Source organism: Callithrix jacchus, chromosome X, assembly GCF_049354715.1.
Source record: "Callithrix jacchus isolate 240 chromosome X, calJac240_pri, whole genome shotgun sequence".
Classification (NCBI taxonomy): domain Eukaryota; kingdom Metazoa; phylum Chordata; class Mammalia; order Primates; family Cebidae; genus Callithrix; species Callithrix jacchus.
Window position 1 is genome coordinate 104295408 of NC_133524.1, and position 21100 is coordinate 104316507.

At 47.3% G+C, this 21100-nt stretch overlaps 1 protein-coding gene across 6 annotated transcripts in view; it reads right to left on the bottom strand.

Annotated features, from left to right (window-relative positions):
* Positions 1-19958, bottom strand: part of TSC22D3 (TSC22 domain family member 3) — a 65682-nt gene extending 45724 nt beyond the window's left edge. Inside the window, exons 1-2 of one of the 6 annotated variants that reach the window (XM_008989736.3) lie at positions 19874-19958; positions 18002-18427 (exon numbers count right to left, since the gene is read on the bottom strand). In XM_008989736.3, coding sequence (XP_008987984.1) covers positions 18002-18427; positions 19874-19920 — 473 coding nt within the window. In that variant the 5' untranslated portion in view covers positions 19921-19958. Of the gene's footprint in view, positions 1-2263; positions 2761-18001; positions 18428-18687; positions 19209-19501; positions 19595-19873 lie in introns of those variants that run through there. The other 5 variants (XM_078363000.1, XM_035289542.2, XM_035289545.3 and 2 more) reach the window with 5 other exon arrangements.
* Between the last annotated feature and the right edge of the window lie 1142 nt (positions 19959-21100).

The window sequence follows — 21100 nt, forward strand, 5'->3', positions numbered from 1 at the left end:
CAGATAATCATCCCTCATCCCTGCCACCACTCCCCAGCCTAATGTGGCAGCTCTCAGGTTCTCTGGATACAGAGTCCTTAAAGGAGTGGAATTGCATTCAGGGAGGCAGGGTTGAGGCCAGGAGCTCCACCCACCCAGCCCGTGGGTCTCCCACCGAGCATCCATCACCCACTTGGAGATGCCTTCTGGTTAGGAGGAGCTTAGCTTGAAAATTCTCTGGTGAAGAAACACAAGCCAGGTCATGACCAAAACCCTACAAACCTTAAAAGGAATATATAAATTCTTATTTGCAACCTTGTTTCCAGACATAGGCTGTATTTGGTGAGGGTGGTGTCACAATCTACCTCTCCTTTTTCTTTTTGTCCTCCACACACTCTCCTCCTCTCCTTCCCTCCCTCATATTCACCCTTGCCTCTGCCCTTCTGCCCCAAACTCTCTTTTCTTTCCCCTTTTCCTTTCCCCTTCTCACAGCCCCTAAGGCGCCAAGGAAGACCCAAAGGGTTCTTTGAAAACCGTTGTCCTGAGGATATTCTAAGATCCCCTCCCTTAGGAATTTATAATTGATTAAGATTAACTTCCAGTCTGAGCAACATGGTGAAACTCCATCTCTACAAAAAAAATACAGAAAAATTAGCCCGGTGTGGTGGTGCACACCTGCAGTCCCAGCTACTCAGGAGGTTGCTTGAGCCCGGGAGGTAGAGGCCGCAGTGATCTCAGATTGCACCGCTGCGCTCCAGCCTGGGTGACAAAGCAAGATTCTGTCTCAAACAAACAAAACAATAACAAAAGATTAACTGAGTGGCCAGAAATCACCCAAGAAATTATTGTTGAAAGAATGAACTGAACCAAGAAGAAGGAAGGCTAGCAGAGAGGGAGGAGACTGTGCGGTACTGAGTGCACTAGGGCTGTGGACAGGTGTCTGTACAGGTGGAGGAAGGCTCCTCGTCTACTCACTCTCACCATCACACTTTGCCAGCAGTGGAGATACTGGTGATTATGTGGTTGGCAGATGACATTGTATATGATCTGTGATATAAGGAGCACTGAGATATCATACCTGGCCTGAAAAGGTACTCTCTGGTTAGTGGGACGTCACCTGCTATGGCTTACAGACTCTCACCATGTAACCCAGAGAGGGATGACCGATTTTGGCAGGATTTTAATGCAGTGAAATGTACCAGATACCAACACCCACCAAGCAGATTGGCTTTCGGTAGTTCCTCTGTGCATTATTTGGGGGAGAGTAGCTGTATATAGCAGCAGTCAGATTCTCAAAGGGACCTGCACTGAGTCATGCAACTGTAGGTCTGGTGAGAGTGAGGATTTACCAAGGAAGGAGGTTTTTAGAAAGAAAGCCAGACCAGTCTCTCTTTGTAGACTCGCTTTTTAGATCTGGACATCACTATCTGAAACTCCCTCAAAATTCAGTAGAGAATTTCTGCAAAGACACAAGTAGAGAACTCAGGAAATGCATTCTGCATTCAGCGCTTACGTTTTAGGGCAGATGGGCTCACTGGAAGACCTGTGGTTGAGGAGCTTATTAACAACTGCACATTAATGACACCTCCAAACACCCAGATTCTCATTACTAACCCATTCCAAGTCCATCATCCTTGATTTTTTTTTTTTTTTTTTGAGACGGAGTCTCTGTTGCTCTGTTGCACAGGCTGGAGTGCAGTGGTGCGATCTCAGTTCACTGCAACCTCTGCCTCCTGGGTCAAAGTGATTCTCCTTCCTCAGCCTCCCGAGTAGCTGGGATTACAGGTATGGGCCACCATGCCCGGCTAATTTTTTGTATTTTTTTTTTTTTGGTAGAGACAGGGTTTCATCATGTTGGCCAGGCTGGTCTCAAACTCCTGACCTCAGGTGATCTGCTCGCCTTGGCCTCCTAAAGTGCTAGATTACAGGCGTGAGCCACTGTGCCCGGCCCATCTTTGAGTTTTGAAAATTGACCCTATTGTTCTGTTCAGCCGGGACCCCCTCTTGGGGTCATGACTCTTACCCATTTACTACCTTCTCATGCTCTTTCTTTTGTCTTGTTTATGGGAACTCCCTCTCTCTGCACAACGCCATTCTGACATTCTGGGGTTCAGTGACTTATTCATTCAAGTTTCCATACATCCCATCCTCACATATCAAGATTTTAGAAACACAGTTTTCCAGAATATCTGAGTTGAAAGAGACCCTAGAGACCATCTTGTCTCTCCCCTCCCCCATTTTGTAAGTAGGCAAAGCAGCCCACACAAGGGCAGGAGTTACTTACTCAAGTTCCAGCATCAGATTGGTGGCAAAGTCTGGACTCGAACCCAAATCTTCTGGATCCAAATCTGACCCACTTTCTACCACCTCGAGCTGTAGCTCCTCCAGGAACTGTGCCTCCTCCCCAAGCTCTGGGTCCTCCCCGAGTTGGGGTTCCTCCATGAGCTGGGGCTCCTCCAGCCTTTCCACCTTCATCTCACAGCTGCCCAAGCCTTGATTACCTGGCTGGGGTTGCTTCCCTCCTTTCTCTTAGTAGAGTGTGCTCTCAAGCTCTGGCTCTCTCCTCTCTTGCTTGTGCTCTCTCCCTCTCTCTGTAGCTGCCTGGGCTAGGGCGGGACAACTGGCTCAGAAGAAAAAGTGCTTGGGGAGCCTCAGGGCCAGCCTGGGCTGGCTCGGCTGTGGGGGTGGGAGGAAATTCAAGGTCTTGAGTGCCTTCAGGGGCTCCCAGGCCCTGAGGGAAGGCTGGAGCTCCTGGGGCAAGCACTGCCCTCGGGATCTTCTGCCGAGAGACCGGGCCAGCTTCCTAAACTAACTCCCAGACTGAAGGGGAGGGCCGGATCCTCCGGGGGAGCCCAGACGGCGGCTCTGCCAGCCAGCCCCTGTGGTTGGAACTTTCAAAAAGACCAATGTTTCAGCAACTGATTTCTTTTCCAATCCGAACAGCAGGCCTTTCTGTCCCCCTTGCATGACTGTGGCTGTGGCATGCAGCCCCAGCCTGAGCAAAAGCAAGATTCCAGGGCTGGGGCTTCGTAACACCCAAACCGCTGGTCAATTCCATTAAACAAAATCAAATTTAAGAAAAACACCATTTTTGGCATCAGGTGTACCCAAAGCTGGTCCCCTGGCATGGAAATGTTGTGTACCTACTGGGATGGGATGTTGCACAGTCGTCTAGAGATGAGAAGTCAGATCATTGGATCAGAAAATCAGGAGACCTGGTTTCCCTTTGCAGCTGGTCACTAATTGGCTGTTTGGTTTGGAGCAGGTACCCACCCCACATTGGGCCTCAGTTTCCTCATCTGTAATAGGAGAGGGTCAGGCAGATGGCTGAGAAAACTCCTACCAGTTCTGAGCCTCTGCGTCTCCATGTAAGGTGCATGTGGAGGCAAAAGTTGTCAGTCACCAACCCTGAGAAGGCAGAGAGGCTCAGGAGCTTGAAGAGACTGTCCCCGGGCCCACTGTCCTCTGAGATCTTCCCCAGTTGCTAGCAATGCCAGTATGCACCTTCATGCTTTCTGTAGGTTTTGCTCTCTGGTAAAACTTTCAAAGTTCTCCACAGCTCCCCGCTCTCTCCCCTCTTCCCTCTACCCCCATGGAAAGGAAACCAGAAGTGTTCTCAGTCATTTATACCTGCATGTGAATGAAGAAAGTTGAGAGAGCAAGCCTTGACAGGGAGAAAGCTTGCCAGACTGGGTTTCAGGTGTCATCTGGCTCTGGGCAGGAGAGGGTATGTGAGTGACAGAGAAAGAAGAAGGCTGGGATTTCATGAGAGAGGGAGGCAAGGCCAGCCAGATAAGGTTTTGTTGTGGTACCACATTTGACTTGCCTAATGCTAATAAAGAGACACTCAGTGCTTTCTAGAAGCGTCCTCTCACTTCACTTTCTCAACCACATCACCACCAGTTTCTAGTGGAGGAAACTGAGGTCTACAGAGGTTGTCACTTGCCAAGGTCACAGTCAGTCAGTGGTTGTCTATCAGACACGAAGCACCTGTACTTCATGATCACATACTGGCTAATGTCCTCTGCTTCTTGATGGCCTCTCCAGGGCCTTTTAAGGGCAGAGAAGCCCATCCTAGGTCCTAACAAGGCCTAGAACTTCCTGACCCTCTGAGAGAGGGACAGGGAAAATCAGAGTGGAATCTCACCTCTCTAGGATCCTGGTGCCCCAGGACCAGGCTCCTGCTCAAAGGCCCTGGGGTGCACCTTTGCAGCTAATACTAGAATTTACCAGGAAAGCCTCCCACATTTAAAGAGGATACTGAGGGTGCAGGATTTTGGAGACATGGCCACTGCTGGGGGTCAATTTCAAGTGCAATTTTCACTGCATTAATTCTTTCTTCTCTTTACTGACCTCCATCCTGTATACTTGGCAGGTGATGAGCTCTTCACAGTCTTCCAGATCCTAAGTTTCAGCTGATGAGTCATTATGACCCTTAGAGAGTTACTCGCCTAAATCAAGCCTGCCTGATCTTGGCAGTGAGAAAATTTCCCTGCTCCTGACAGGGCTTCAGTGAGCCGAGGAGCTTCAAAATCCACATCTTAGGGCATTAGCAGTGACTGGGTTCATTTTGCCTTTCCACTACTGATTTTTGGGCAAGAATCACTCACAGCAGGGCACATGCAGTGCCCCAGGTCTTTACATGATGAATTTTCTTTTGTGGATTTTCTAATTCTGGGTGAAGTCCCCTTAGCCTGTGTTCTCCCGACTTCCTGCACTTTTCCCTCATTACCATCAATTGTAATGATGTTGTTATTTGTGTAATTACTATTTGATGTCTGTCTTCACCACCAAATTGTAAGTTTCCTGTGGCAGGGATCCTGCATGGTTTGCTGTTTGCAACTGTACCCTTTATATTTAATTTGTATACCCTATGTCTAATCTTGTTTGTGTGCATGAAAAGGAAAACATTCTCCTCAGCAACAAGTACTTGGAGTGGGCAGCCTTACTCCAATGCCCCAGCAGAGAAGTGTGCTCTAAAATCCTTAGAATGTAGAAGATGGGAGGCACCCTTGAGACTAATATATCCAGGAGACAACAGAGCTGAGGGATGCTAGAAGGGGCCCTAATAGCTCCTTGGTCCATTCTCCCACACTATTCCAGTTACAGGAGAATGTAGGCTAGTTTTACTGACTTATCTCCAATAGAAATTTCATTGACATTTTCATAATGAAAGTAGTTTCATGAAAATACCTCCACCTTTCACACATACACTTTCTTTTTTCTTATAAGCACCTGCTCCTGATCCCTTTGCTTTCCCCACCTGTCTGTCCACTTCTGACCATGGATCTTATAAAATCAGGACTCTCACACTTTTATCCAATTCTTTATTACTACTATCACCATCTTCCCCATATGTATAAATTAAGTACAACATCCCTTGGTAATTTCGTTCAGCTCCTCTGAATGCTTGCAGTCAGGAAGTTCTTTCTGCTATCTAATCTCAATTCTTCATGGTACAATGTAGGCCTGTTTCCTCTTGTTCTTGTCCCAGTGTGATTGGCAAACAGCTAGTCACTGTCTCTGAGTTGTGACTTTTCTTATATTTGCTTTTTTAAAAAAAAAAAAAACCTGCACATGTACTTCTCTTGTATTTCAAGACTGACCTCTCTTCTTGCTCTCTACCACCTTCTACTCCACCCTTAAACTTCTCATAGATCAATAATCTTAGTTCATTTATCTTAGCCCCACAGGTCCCTAAAGTCCCAGATTTGCCTCCTGTTGGCTAAACAAGTCTTGTTGGCCTTTTCCTGACCCTTCACAATCGGATTCCCTTGGATCACGCTGAGCTGTTAGCTATCACCTGCCTTGCCATTGCGGTGGGCCATTTGAGAGAGGGGCTACCTCTCTCAAATGAACACTCCTTGGGGCCCCTTGATTAATTTATTTGTCCTTCCCAGAAGGAAGTCTAGCCTCCATCCCCTTCTGCATTCAGGCTGATTTTTAGCCTGGACAAATATCTGATATTTGCAGCCCAGAAAATTTACACCTTGGGCTCCAGAAAGGAGTGCAGCCTGAAGCTCTGTGCCCCATTGCCTCTGTACAATGAGAAGCATTCATAACTCAGAAGGAAGCCTGCAAAGGGAAAAGAAAACCCAGACAACCCCCGTTTGTTTTTCCTTTACAGTAAATAATTTACAAAAACAAATTTTCCTTTCCACAGGCTATACCCACTTTATCACTGGTCCCCAGGGCTAGCCTTTACACATTTCCATACTATCATGGACTATTTTTAGCAAAGGATGACATTAAATACTAGTTACCCCATGGGCTTCAAACTCATCTCTTCCTCTTGTCAGAACATTGTCAGTCCTCCCCTTTGGGACCTGCCGGCTACTCATGGCCTAGAGATATTTCCAGGGGTATGAGAACTACCTACATGGTACGACTTTAGGGGTTCCTCAGAAAGTCTTCTGTCCGAAAATATCACCTTCGGCTTGGGTCTGATGATTCGAATTTCAGCGTTAGAGATTCATTTCTTTAGCTCAAATATAACTTCTTCAGGAAGCGTTTTCTGACCCTTTGTTATACTCTTTGATGGAAGCCTATTTCTTTTCTCTCTTGGCATCTGGTTTGTAACTATACTTCATTAGCGTGACTATTTGCTTATCTCCCCCATTCTGTTGACTGTTCCATGACAGCTTTTGTGTGTTTCTTTTTTTTTTTTTTAAGACGGAGTTGTTTCGCTCTTGTTCCCCAGACTGGAGTGCAATGGCGCAATCTCGGCTAACTGCAACCTCCGCCTCCTGGGTTCAAGCAATTCTCCTGCCTCAGCCTCCCGAGTAGCTGAGACTACAGGCGCATGCCACCATGCTCAGCTAATTTTTGTATGTTTAGTAGAGATGGGGTTTCACCATGTTGACCAGGATGGTCTCGATCTCTTGACCTCGTGATCCACCTGCCTTGGCCTCCCAAAGTGCTGAGATTATAGGCGTGAGCCACTGCGCCCGGCCTTGTGTGTTTCTTATTATATCCCCAGTACCTGCCACTGAGTCTGGCTAATGAAAGTGTGCAATGAATATTTGTTATTGACTGAAGTTGTTTATGAACTTAAACATGAATTCTCCAGAGTACTGGCGGGAAAGGATGTGGGGACAGGTGTGTCCAAGACACTAACCTGGGGAGAGGGCCCCAGAGAGTAAGGATGGAACATTAACCATAAACAACATCTTTCTTCCCCAGTTTACCTGAGGCTGTTTCCTTTTGCCACCTCTGTTCCATCAGCTTGAGGTTTCTTACCTTTCTCAACCCTACCCTGAGGCTTTCGTTTATAGGTTACCTGGGAAGAAGGGTTTGACCAAGGTGCAAACAAGGTACAAATGTCACCTTGCAGGGCCATCAGCAATTGTTTTTACAGAGAGACTTGGGTGGATGGTTTATATATTCTCATGGTAGCATCTTGACACACCCCTGCTTCTGTTACTCACCTCAGAAGGGGCCTTGTGGAGACCGAAGCCAGAGCTGCACAGATAGAAAGCCACAGCTCCCAGGCTCCTTTGGTGCCCACCCTCCACTGCACATCCTGGTTCTACTCTGCTCAACTCTCCTTGTTCTGTTGGGCTTTCTCCAGGATAAGGAGGAGGTGCCTTCCTACTCCCAGGTCCCAAAGGCTTCTGCCTCCCCAGGGCTAGCCCAGGTTCCTGAGGAGAGGGTGCTAGGGTACGGCTTGTCCTGTATCAGAGAGGGGCAATGAAAGGAGGGCCAGAGTGGGCCTTTCTCTCTTTTTCCTAAATCAATGGTGACTCTGCATTTCAGCCCAGAAGGAATCAAAGTGTCCCCACCACAGGCTAGCCCCTTCCTAATCAAGAGCCCTGCTGGACTAGCAAGGTTCTCCTTCCCTCTCCCAATCAGAAAGCCTCCCTGCTTCCCACTGTGCCAAAGCCAACCCATTCTTTGAGGCCCTGCTGGAAGCCGCTGCCATAAAGAGACTCTCCCTTCCTAGTTTGCTTTGGCACCATCTAAGCTCCAGACCTGTGGACCCCGGGAGCAGTAAGCTTAAGGCCTTTCCCTTAAGGAGTAGGAGGCTGGACTCTGTTCTCAGAAGCCTGCAACCACACCAGTGCTTTGTTTCCTGCTGGCCTTGGATGCAGCTGCTCCACTCCTTCCTGCTATACTGTCAGCTCCTCAGAGCCCTGATCCTAGCCTCTGACATCTACTGTGTCCTTTACAGTGCTTAGCAAGATAGACATTCAATAAATCCTCAGGCGGCACTCAATAAATAGCAGGCCCTTGGTCAATAAATGATGGATTGATTAATTGAAGTACCTGGTCGCTTTGGTACAAGGCCGAATGAGGTGCTGCCATCATTCATTTTTCTGTGCACCTAAGCAGGTAGATTATGTTGCCTTAAAACTGAGCAGTTCTTTTTCTTATTATTTCTTTGTTTTGTTTTCTTTGTTTCTTTTTTACTGCTACAGCCTATGAACCAAAAAGGCGGAGGGGATAGGGAGAAGCAAGGGGCTGGAAGCTTGGGAGGAGTCCCACAAAAGAAAATTCTGCATCTCCATCTCAGGTCCCTCAATTTTCACTGGATTCTGTGATCTGGGGGACTAGGGGTGCCCAGCTCTTCTGAGCCCTGAGATGGTAGTCTTGAGGTTGTTCAAGGACTAATGAGTCACCTTTGGATACAAATCATGCCTGCTAGTAATTCCCACACCACCTTTTTGACTTTATTTCCCTATTTCTTTCTCTCTTTCTTGGAGTGGAGAGCTGTATTCCCACCTACTCTCAGTCTGTGAGCCATTTGCCTGATGGCAACACATGTGAGACAAGCTGGGGCAAAGACAAGCGAAGAGAAGAAGAGGAGCTATTGGTTCAGTCACAAACCTTGAGCTAGTGGAATATTAAATTGATGGGGATATTCTGTGCTGTAGATAGTCATATTCCTTATTAGAGAAACCTGTCATAGAATCCGGCAATACTGACTTCACTGGGGACTCAGTTCCACTAAGTGGGTAAATAATTTTCTGTACAGGCAGAGAGCTAAGAATCGTTATGAATTCAGGTCAACCTGGGGACTTTGAGACTTCATGGAGCATGGACTGGGAATTGGCTCTTGAAAGGCCTTCCTTTAAACAGCTCCTCCAACTTCCGGTAAAGCCCCTCCAGCTTCCGGTGAACGCTTTCACTTGGTGTCAGTCAGCCTGGAGTCCCCCATTCCCTCCTGCCCCAGCCCAACCAACAGTTTCTGAACCAACAAGCAGATACAAAATGAATAGGGACTTCTGCAACTTGTTCTGGGGCCTCTCTGTGCACCATGCAGTTTCTTTAGCAGCGCATTATCAGGTGATAGTAAGTTCCTCCCTGTCACCTCCAAAATGCCTCAAGCCAAACTAAGTTCACTCCAGCTTGCCTGTCTGTTTACATTTACTGCTGAATGCGGAGGCTGAGGGTGGGGCAGGGGCAGGCTTTGTGGCCTGGCATTTGCCTCTGAGCAGAATGCTTGCCTGACACTGAGGAGAGTAGGCTTTTCCTTGGGAAGTATGATGAGCTTGACTTGGACCCCCAGCATGCTTCCAAATGCCTGTCCCCAGGGAAGCATACCACTGAGCAAGCAGAAGCAGCAGTGTGATGCCTCGGTAACCTGGCTGTCTTACATAAGACACTATGCTAGTTATGAGTCAGGGCCCTTGGGCTGGCCTAGGCCCAGCCTAGTCTGGGAGTGAGGCTAAACGGCAGCACTGAATGCGGGGTATCTTGGGATGGGGGTAAGCCAGGAAGGAGACTTTGGAGTTGCTTCCTTTCCTCTCACTTCTCATTCTCTTCTTCCTTAGGGATAGCTCCAGCCAATCACCAGCCTAGATAGCACGGAGCGGGAATCCGGGCCACACCTCTAAGCCGTGAGCAGCTGCTCTCCATCTCCCCTGAAGAGATTAGAGGAAGTGGGTTGAATAATCAAGGATATTCTGTGAGTAAAGTCTTCCTTCAAGGAAGGATAGGAAGGTCCCTATGGTGCTCTGTCCATAGGCAGGGGCCTGATTTCAGGCTGGACCTATTTGAAGAAAGTGGCTCTCAAGCGAGGAAGGCCAATGGTGAGCCTGGGTCATTACTAATCAAGCTTGCTTCCAGCTCTTGTTTTCCCTTGGGCTAGTGTCTGCACAATTCGAAGCTTTCCATTCAGTCTCCTGTGCTGGCTGGGATCTTAACGACTCTTATAGTTTCCAGAAGGGCCACAGCTACTTTGAGGCAGGAATTTTCAGCTAGAAGGTACAAATGAACTTGCCTTGCCTGCTGATAAAATTCCCTCCTGCCTGGAATAGCATCGAGAAAAGCTTGCTTTCTACTCTCACGAATCCCATCTTAGCCCCACTCCAACTCTAGTTAAGCTGGATTTCAGCATTTTAGACAGTGGCCTCCAAAAGACATTTTCCCTGACCTGACTCTTTATCACACCTAGGTTGCCCTGAAACTGGAATCTAGCCTTCTGGCCTTCATGGGGCTCCTACTAACCCATGGGGTTCTACGGAGGGCCTTCTCTGCCAAAGCTGTGGTGCTACAGCAATGGCCTAAGCCTTGTCCCATTGTTGCAAGCTTTGGGACAGCACAGTTATGTTTTGAGCCATTATTGCTCTCTTTATTTAAAAGGAAATGTCATCTTTCTGACCCCTGTGGTCATGGACTGCTCTCCCTTGAGTGCACTGAGCACACAAAATACCCCATCAAGTGAACCTAAGCTTTAGTCCTAACTTAGCACATTGGTTTCTCCAGGGCTCAAGAGGCTATTGCACAACACCAACCAATTTGTTATGTAAACCCAACCAGCTATGGCAGATTATAGCTTTACAGTTATCTTGAGGGATGCCTTACATAAGAAGAGGAGAAAGTTTAGGTAGGAGCAGAATCACGATAAGCAAATAGCGCAATAGCCACCACCAGGTGCAAACATGGCCAACCTCATTCCTCCCAACCAACCCACAAGGTGGGGGCAAGAACTCTGCAGGGTTCCATCATCCAGGAGGCCTATACATCCATCTCCATTTTACCCAGACTCCTTGGCATTCAGGACCTAATCTGGAAAGGAGCCAACACTCTACCTGGAATGGAGAGCTTGTTAGTTTATCTGCAAGTGTAAATATAAGCAGGAGTGTTAACCTGTTCTTTAGGCAGGGAAGAAAACTAAGGTCACCCTGGAAAGCATTATTTACCTAGGTGTGGACTAACATGGGTCCACTCCTGGCAGAAACTGAGGAGTAGATGAAATTCATGCTCTGTGCTTCCCACCTTTCTTTAAGAGCATGAACCTTCCAAACAGACCTCTTGAACTCTCATGCTGTTCAGTCCCCATGCTGTAACAGCCTGCTCAAGCTAGCGCTTCCATGGACTCCTGCCCCATCTCTCTACCTCTCTCCTCCAAACTTGCCTTTGCCACATTCCAGTCCCATGGGACCCTATTCCCAGTGAGCTGTCACCATGACCAGAGGTCTGATAAATAATACAAAGTAGTTAATGGCAAGTAATGGTGTCATATGTTACTCTCCCTCTTTTAAAAGATACACCAGATCTTGGCCATTCATGAGAGATACACACTAAAACATTTCCCAGTCTCTAACTCACGGATGCAATCTCCAAAGCATGTCATTTTCTCCATAAAATGTCTATTTCCAGGCAGCACTATCAGTTTACTAAACTTCCTAGCTTTCGTTTTCATTGTAATTACTAGTGCCAGCAGCTGGCTTAGAGAGGGAACATTCTCCTCAAAGAATGCCCTGAGACATTTGCTCATTTTATGACAGGTTCCTACATATGTGCGAACTACGAGCAGTAGACCACAAAATTGTGTTGAAAGTAGGTGCCGGCCAATGCCACTCCTAGGTATATACACCAAAGAACTGAAAGCAGGGACTCGAACAGATACTTGTACACCAGTGTTCATAGCAGCATTCTTCATAGTAGTCAAAAAAGGGAAACAATCTAAGTATCCACTGACAGATGAATAGATAAGCGAAAGTGGTATATCCATACAATAGCATTTTATTCAGCCATAAAAAGAATGAAGTACTGATACATGCTACAACATGGATGAACTCTGAAAACATGCTGAGTGATAGAAGCCAAACACAAAATATTGTATGGTTCCATTTATATGAAATATCTAAATAGGCAAATCCATAGAGACAGAAAATAGAATAGAGGTTACCGGGGGTAGTGGGAGGTGGAAATGGGGAAATGGAGAGTTATTGTTTAATGGGTACAGAGTTTTTGTTTGGGATGATGACAAAATTTTGGGAATGGTGATGGGTTGCACAACATTGTGAATGTAGCTAATGCCACTGAATCATACACTTAAAAATGGTTAAAATGGCAAATTGTATGTTATATATATTTTACCACTGTTATATATGTATTATGTACAATAGATACATATAATACATCTCTCTCTTTCACACACACACACACACACACACACACACACTAGTAGATGTGGGATAGGGCACCAAGTTCACTCGGTGGTGAAAGGACTGGTCTCCACATACTAGCCTCCTAGCATATGTGATTCACATCTGTGCCTTAGCAAAAAGACAGTTTCTTACAAGTCAGAGTTCTCATGAAGTATCCAAACCATGAATGTTAAGTTTGCAAATGCATTTGTGTTTTTAATGGAGAATTTCCCTTAATCCAAGAATGCCTATTCTTTGTTAGACCACTAGACACTCAGGAAATAGTTATTTTAAATTACTTTGGGCTATGAAAGGACTTTTGAAGCTTGATACCAAAAGCAAAAATCACAAAGGCAAAGAATGACAGGCTTAACCACATAGAAACCCAAAACCGCTCTACAGCAAGTAACTCCATCCTCAAAATCAAATGGTAAATTAGTTGACAATGGGTTGCAATCTCTAATACAGGGTTTCTCACAGTGTGGTCTGCATACCAGCGGTGCTCTGAGAGAGGAGTTTTAGATCCTACATGGACAGAGAACTGATCTTAAATGCTATGAACTTAGGCACTGCAGCAGGCAGCCACTCAAATCACACCGTGTGAGTGGTCACCTCCTCAGAAGCCAGGCCCAGGAATATACATTATGAAATTACTTGTTCTCAGACTCACTGAGAGATGCACAAATAGTTTTTTTGCACAAATTTTTCTTGAAAACCTGATCTCCAAATGTATATCCTTCCCCTTTGTTACCATATTAATAGAGGATATTAAATGAATTAGCACACATAAAGCAATTAGAAATGTTTGCTATTTTATTACTTTCTGAGCATCTATGCATGGGAACCAGTTTGGACCAGGTCAGAGGCTTAAAGGTAGAATTCCAGGCTTTTTAGAGCCGGAAGGTAACTTGGATCCAGAGTATTTCAGACCACACTAGCCAGGTATGCTCTGGGGCCAAAGGTATAGTAGAGCTGATTAAAAAGTTTTGGGTAAAATCTTAGAATAAATTTAAGGTTATAGCAACAACAATCACAACAAATATTGCCAAAGCTCCAGTTCCAGCTTGTTATACCTTACGGTTCAGAGAATTAAGGAAGGCTCTTCAAATGTCAACTAAGGAAAAAAGGAAGCTTTTTTTTTTTTTTTTGAGAGCAAGTCTTGCTCTGTCGCCCAGGCTGGAGTGCAGTGGTGCAATCTCAGCTCATTGCAGCCTCTGCTCCCTGGGTTCCCATGATTCTCCTGCCTCAGCCTCCTGGGTAGCTGGGATAACAGGAGTACGCCACCAAGCGCCATTCATTTTTATATGTTTAGTAGAGATGGGGTTTTGCCATGTTGGCCAGGCTGGTCTTGAACTCCTGAGCTCAGGTTATATGCCCGCCTCAGCCTCCCAAAGTGCTCGAATTACAGGCATGAGCCACTGCACCCGGCCAGGAAGCTTTTTCATATGCTATGTTTAAATTGGAAACTTCTGCCGTTCGCCCAGAATATTCTATCTCCCGCCTAAGTTTTCCAGAATTAGAAGCATATACAAATAACAAGGTGGAGTCCCCTAATAATATGGTGCCGAAGCATCTCAGTTTCCCTAGGACTGTTCCAGTTTGAGCACAGGCAGTCTTGTATCCCAGGACTAGGATGGTTGGTTTTCCTACCTAATAGGAAGGAAGGTCAAATGGACATTTTTGATAATTTGGAAAGGTTCTGAGCTCACATTTACCTCTGCTTCATAGATAATTCCTAAGTGTTCGAAGAATTTCTTTAGCATTAGTTTTGTTACTTAGTGTTCTTAACAATTCTTTCTTCATAGACAATTCAGGCTCTACTCTTCATTGTGAGGTATTGGGCAAGTTACTTAATTTTTTCCAAGCCTCAATTTCCTTCTTTATAAAATGAAAATAGGATTTTCATTTTATTACTGGCTCACGCCTGTAACCCCAGCACTTTGAGAGGCCGAGGTGGGTGGATCATTTGAGGTCAGGAGTTCAAGACTAGCCTGACCAATATGGTGAAACCCGTCTCTGCTAAAAATACAAAAATTAGCTGGGTATGATGGTGTGAGCCTGTAGTCCCAGGTACTGGAGAGGCTGAGACAGGAGAATTGCTTGAACTCAGGAGGTGAAGGTTGCAGTGAGCCGAGATCGTGCCACTGCACTCCAGCCTGGGTGATAGAGCGAGACTCGTCTCTAAATAAATAAATAAAAATAGTATCCATTCCGTAGAATTGGTGTAAATATTAAATGAGATTACACAGATATAACGCTTAGTATACATCGTGAATGTTCAGTTAGTGTCAGTTGTTAATCTATCATAGTTATCACTTACATAACACCAGATTGGAGGGATGATGTTTAAAATACACCTCACCCCCAACCCAGTAGTGTACAGGCACCATTTACATACCAACAGGCTGCATGCCCATTCTCACTGATTCGTATGTATATACACAGCACTGTCTATCAGGACCTCCACCACTCTATGAGACTTACCGCATGTGGTTAAAATGGAAGGAAAACAACTTTTAAACCTTAAGAAGGAAAACTAGCACAGAATGGAACTGTAAAATCTTTACAAGGGACCAAAGTAGTCATCTTACCAAGAAGCCTTTATTGAATATTGGCTGTATGACTGAAAGCCAAGGGAAAACCAAGCAAGTAAAACACAGCCCTACCCTCAAATTGCTTACACTCTTGTGTTCCAAGGAAACCAAGACCCAAGCGGTGAGCCAGGGACAGGTCAAAGCAGACAAGGCAGATATAAATCTAGAATGTGCCCTACCCTTCTTCCCAAGAATATAGGAGCCCTCTCAGCAGGGGAATAGACTGCAGGAGGAGGGGTGGGGAGAGTAGTTTCTTCAGCAGAAGAGGCCTTGAAAGTTGACAGAGGAAAAAAAACACCCAACAGGAACCTGAAATGTCAAATCATTAAATGGAATAAGAGTAAAAACAATGGCTGAAGTACGATGATAGAGATCCAGGGAAATTAATGAAGAAGGCAAATGTTCACTTAGGAGAAGGCTGTCCACCACAGATATTGGAGAAGCCCCATGACCAGCAATAATGGTCTTCTCATTTGCTAATGAGCATGTTATACTGGGCACAACCTAAACTGAATTCAGAATCTCTAGTCTCTAAGGTCCCAGTTGTCAAGGAAAACAGGAGGGGATCAGTGGCTCACACCTGTGATCCTGGCACTTTGGGAGGCTGAAGTGGGTGGATCGCTTGAGCCCAGGAGTTCAAGACCAGCCTGGGCAATACGGCAAGGCCCTGTCTGTATAAAAAATACAAAAATTAGCTGATTGGTGGTATGTGCCTGTAATCCCAGCTACTCGGGAGGCTGAAGTGGGATTGATTGATTGAGCCCTGGAGTTTGAGGCTGCAGTGAGCTGTGATCACACAACTGCACTCCATCCTGGGTAACAGAGTGAGACCCTGTGTAAGGAGGAAAAAAAAAAAAAGCAAGAGAAAGCTTTGTCCTCTTAGAACTACAAGACCCTGTCACTCCCCAGCCTCAGCGAAGCCTCAGAGCTTGCTGGTTAGCTACTCAGTGGTTCTGAACGCTGAGTGAGTAGCTCCGATCGAAGAAGGCAGGGTGCTCACATACACCTTTCCTACAATTTGCTTTCCTCCCTCAACCAACGCCACCCCCCTACATTTCCACCCTGTTGCATTTCCAGGCTTTGCCAAGAACTAAGAGTCAATAAACTCATGTTAGTGGAGGAGATGACAAAGGAGGTATTCCCTTTTCACAAACCCAAACAACCGGGATGCTCCCGAGGTGTGGCACAAGTAAACACTTTGATCTCAGGCTTTTAGCCTCACACTTCTCCACCCAGGTTTGACCCTCTTAGGCCCAGAACCAGAGGAAGCGCCCCTTCTCACACTTCTCTAAATCCTGGAGTGGCAGTTTCTCTCCCAGTTGAACAAATGCAAATGTGGGGATCGCTCTTTCCAGGTTTCTCTCCTACCCCTCCCCCACTGCCACTCTCCCATAGAGGCAGGCGGGATCCTTAGGAGCCTGCCTGTTAGGGCTTTCGCTCGGCAGGGTTTCAGCGTCTGTGGGCTGAATATACTTGTATTAATCTTTCACCAGAAATGAAGATTCCCTTGAAACCTTTCTGTCCACAGCTGGGTTTATTTTACTATTTTTAAAAATTCAGCCTGGTTTATTTTAGACAATAAGATAATTTGATGCCTAAAGTAAAATAATAGATGAGAAAGAGCTTCAATGGTGTTGAAAATGCCCGAGGAATACAACTTGTTATAATAACACTAACGAAGTTAGCAGCCCTGCTTGTCTTGCCCAGAACCAATGGGGCTGGGCTGAGGGGGAGGCAATGGTGGCTTTGTCTTGGGGCAAGGGAGAAAAATCTGCTCTTAACATTAAGTAAGGATAGCGCCTGCTTTTCTCGATTGCTTTGAAAATTTCCTATTTGAGCCTTCTTGCACTGTAAATATTTTGTAGGTGCTCAGAATTTCTTATCACTTTGTCTGGGCACACCACCTGCCTACAACCTAGAATCTCAGAGCTAAAAGGAATCTTAGAGAGGTCAGGTGACTTGCTCAGGCTCATACAAACGGGTGAAGCCATAACTTACAGCCCAGGTCTCCCACAGTGGTGATGTCTTTCTCTTACATAACCTGTGTTGTTGAGGAAGAATAAATCCTCCCTTACACACACACACGCACACACACACACACACACACGCTGGTGCCCTGTCCTGATGGTGCTAAGGACACCAAACCCATAGCTGGGTTTCCTGATGTTGTCTGCCCTGCCTCTAAATTGCCCCAGTTGTTCCCCCAGACTGGTTCTTACCAGAGCGTCTCAAACTGAAGGACAGCAGCTGCCTTGGGTCTTCCCATTGTGTTTTTCTCCTCCCTTGTCCTTTCCTTGCCTCCTCAGCAGGATTTCTAGAAAGCTTGATCACTACTCTGACACATGCCTGCAATGACATGGACTCATCCACCCTCCTGCCACACATAGTTCTTGAGGCACTCAGGATGTCCTGGGGTACTCTCTGGGGTTGGGCTTAGCTTACATTTGAAATTGAAAGCTGTGATCCAGGGAGGAGGTGAATGCCTCCCATCCAGAGGCTCAAGAAATTCTCACAAGTCTCTGATTTTTAAAAATTTCCCCCTCCCCCTCTCCCACCACCTACAGTTTAATTTGTCTTGACATTTTGCTTGCCCTCACTGTCAGTCAGGGCCACTCAGTAATTTAAAAGCTCTTGCAGTTTCAGCCTGAGTCTGCTCATTTAGATATGGGCTTTTGAAAAGGGTAGAACTTGCAACTCAGTAAGACCCCATGGCAGAATCTCCAAAGGGAATTACGGAAATGTATGCACTTGAGAAGGGGGTACTTTCAGCTACCTCTAAACCATCTGAGGCCTGCCCACCTTCTGGGCCCCAGCGGTCCCCATCAGAAAGCCTTTGCAGGCACCTTTTAAAATAGGGCTCGCACCTGCTAGGCCTCCCCTTTGCTCCGCAGTATTCCAGGCAACCTCAAGGTTCAGTCACTGCAGCCTGTGAGTCAGACCACCCCGATGCCCCTTATGAACTTCCTAGTTGCCCCTTTTGTCAGAGGTGAGGGTGCAGCAGAGGCTGGTGTGAGCAAGGACCGAGTTCCCACCGTGTGCCGAACCACCCACCTGTGGAAGAAGAGCAGGATGGAGAGCATGGTCTGGTCGATGTTGCGGTTGCAGATGCCCTCGTTGATCAGGTAGCAGGGGTCTCGCAGCACCGGCTCTAGGGAATCCTGCCTCATTATGCTGTTAAGCTTGTCGGTATTGAGGTTCTCAAAGACCAGCTTTTCCTGCAGCTGCCGAAAGTTGGTCACTGTCGAGCTGCCCGGGTTGTTGTTCTCCCCGCTGCTGCCTCGCTGGAGCCCGCTCCGGTGGGCCAGGTCCAGGCAGCAGTTGCAGCAGTCGAGACCGACAGGTGAGCGGCAGTCGATCTTGGACTGGGCCATCTTCTCAGGCTCCGAGGTCGCCTGGCCCGAGGGGTCAGGGGCGGCTGGCAGGTGCGCGCCCGCTGGGCCGGCCTGAGGGGACTCCAGGGTGCCTGGAAAAGACAAGCTGTGAAGAAAAGAGTTGGAAATTAGCGCCTAAAGCCAGTCACCCTCGGCTCGGCCCCCTTCTGGCTGTACTGCTCCTTGCTCCGGGTGCGAATAGAAACAGCTGGACAAACAGCTCTGAGCGGATCCTTCGGGCTCACTTCCTTCTCTTCCTCCTCCTCCTCCCCCTCCTCTTGAGGCCGGGGCCGCCCCCCTGGGGTGCCACACGCGGCCCCAGCGCAGTCCCAAGTTTCCCAAGTATGAGCAGGGATTGGGGCGGACCTGTGGCGGCAGGAAGGGCGGGCAGGAGGGCAGAGGGAGAGCCGGGGCGCGCCCTTGCTCCCTCCCTTCTTTGCTCCCTCCCTCCCCGGCTTGCAGGCTCTCCGGCTCTCGGGCTCCCCTGGGCTGTGACGGCTGAGCGGTGGCAGGAGCTGAGAGCGAGTGAGCGAGTGAGCGAGCTGCACGCTCGGGAGTCAGCACGGGAATATGACAGCATGTAAATTATCACAGAGGGGCCGGCGGAGGACGCTCCTCCGCCGCTTCCCCGGCGGGCAGGCGCTGGCCCTGAGCGGGCTGGATCCTGCCCCTCCACCCCCCCCCTGCCCCGCCCGCACCCTCGTGCCCTGGCATCCAGGCTGCCACTCGCACCCTCGCCCGCGCTCAAGGGAGCGGGCCCGGCTCTCACTCTCTCGGCGCGCCGGACGTTTCGGTTCAGGCTCAGCGCTGATGGCGCAGCCTCGGCCAGAAATACGCACGCAGCCCCGAGCCCCTCTAGTGGCCCGATCTCGCTGGGCTCCAGCTCTGCGGGAGGGCAAACGTCTCTAGTCTCACCTCGAATGGGCCCCCTACAGGAGAGACGACGCCCTAGAGAGCCCCAAGTGGCCTTAAACCGCCGCCCGCCATAAGCCTGTTTTTTTTTGTTTTGTTTTTGTTTTGAGGGGGGACGTGCAAGGAGAAGGGTTGCCTCTACAGAGAGTCAGAGAGTGCCAGGCACACATGAGGAGTACCCAATAAATGCCTTAAGCAAAATTCACATAAGCACGCTCAAACTCTCTTCAGTTTCTGTCTCTTTCTGCTCACTTAACGGTATCCTCACCTCCTTTCCCGGCTCGCTGTGTCCTCTCTTCCCTGAATCCCTCAGAGGCAGTCTCTGTCCCAGCTTCCCTCTGCTCCTTCGCAGTCTCTCCTCAATCCTCCCCTTCCTTCTCTCTGCTCTTCTGCTTCCACTCATTTCACTATTTCCCTCATTTATTTCTCTTTTCTTTTTTCTGTACCGATTTCCTTTACTTTCTCCCCCACTTCCTTTTTTTACCTTTCTTTCCTTGTTTCTTTTTTCCTTTTCTGTATTTTCTCATTTCCCTTTTCTCCTCTTTCCTCTTTCTCTCATTTTCTCCCCCCCCGTCATTTCCCTTATTTTCACCTCATTTCTCTTGCTTCAGCAGCCCCTCTTTTTCCTCACTTCATTTACCTTCTCCTGTTTCTCCAAATTTGTTTTCCTCCTTCTTTTCTGAACATCACCTGCCGCCTTCATTGATCTCCGTCTGTCCTCCTTTAAATAGATGGAGCGAGCGCATGTTCACAGGCCTGAGGGGCAGCCCCCAGCTCTGTAAGATGGAGGGATGTTGTGGGTGGGCAAGTGGTGGGTTTCCAGGGTGTTTCAGAACTCAGAGACTTGGAATACTTTAAATGTGTAGGATTCAATAATTATTAGTGTCTGAAAAAAAGTTAAACTTTTCATGATGTCCAGTTTTCACGTAAAACTCACATTTACATTTCAGTCAGTACTCCCCACCCCTCTTTCAGCTCCTTCATTCACAAGTCCGACCTTTGAAATAGAGCAGTATATACTGCCATCTAGTGCCCAAGACATCGAATATTCTCTGCCTGCGTCACAGAGTTAGCTCTTTGAGAGGCACCACCAGAGGTGCTTCCTGGTGGAATCCACAGTGCATTGGTTCTGAGAGTAGCAGGGAAGTGTAGGAGGCGGAATTCCTACACTAAGAGAGTTCCGTGGCCAAGCTAATAGGCAGGAACACCAATTACGGCCTTTTTTTCTTTTTTCTTTTTTTTCTTTTTTAAAATGTTGTTAGCATAATTGAGTTAATTTCCAGGATTATCAATAGTTGTTTCCATAACAGAAATGAATAGAGACTCCCAGATCAGAACAGTGAACAAAAACAGAGGGAATCTTTTTCTGCCTCTTCTTTTTTTATTGCATTTTAGGTTTTGGGGTACATGTGAAGAACATGCAAGATAGTTGCATAGATACACACGTGGCAGTGTGATTTGCTGCCTTCCTCCCCTTCACCTATATCTGGCATTTCTTCCCATGCTATCGCTCCCCAACTCCCCACCCCCCGCTGTCCCCACATTCCCCCCAACAGACCCCAGTGTGTAGTGCTCCCCTCCCTGTGACCATGTGTTCTCATTCTTCAACACCCTCCTATGAGTGAGAACATGTGGTATTTCATTTTCTGTTCTTGTGTCAGATTGCTGAGAATGATGGTCTCCAGGTTCATCCATGTCCCTACAAAAAACACGAACTCATCATTTTTGATGGCTGCATAATATTCCATGGTGTATATATGCCACGTTTTCCCTGTCCAGTCTATCATCGATGGGCATTTGGGTTGATTCCAGGTCTTTGCTATTGTAAACAGTGCTGCAATGAACATTCGTGTGCATGTGTCCTTAT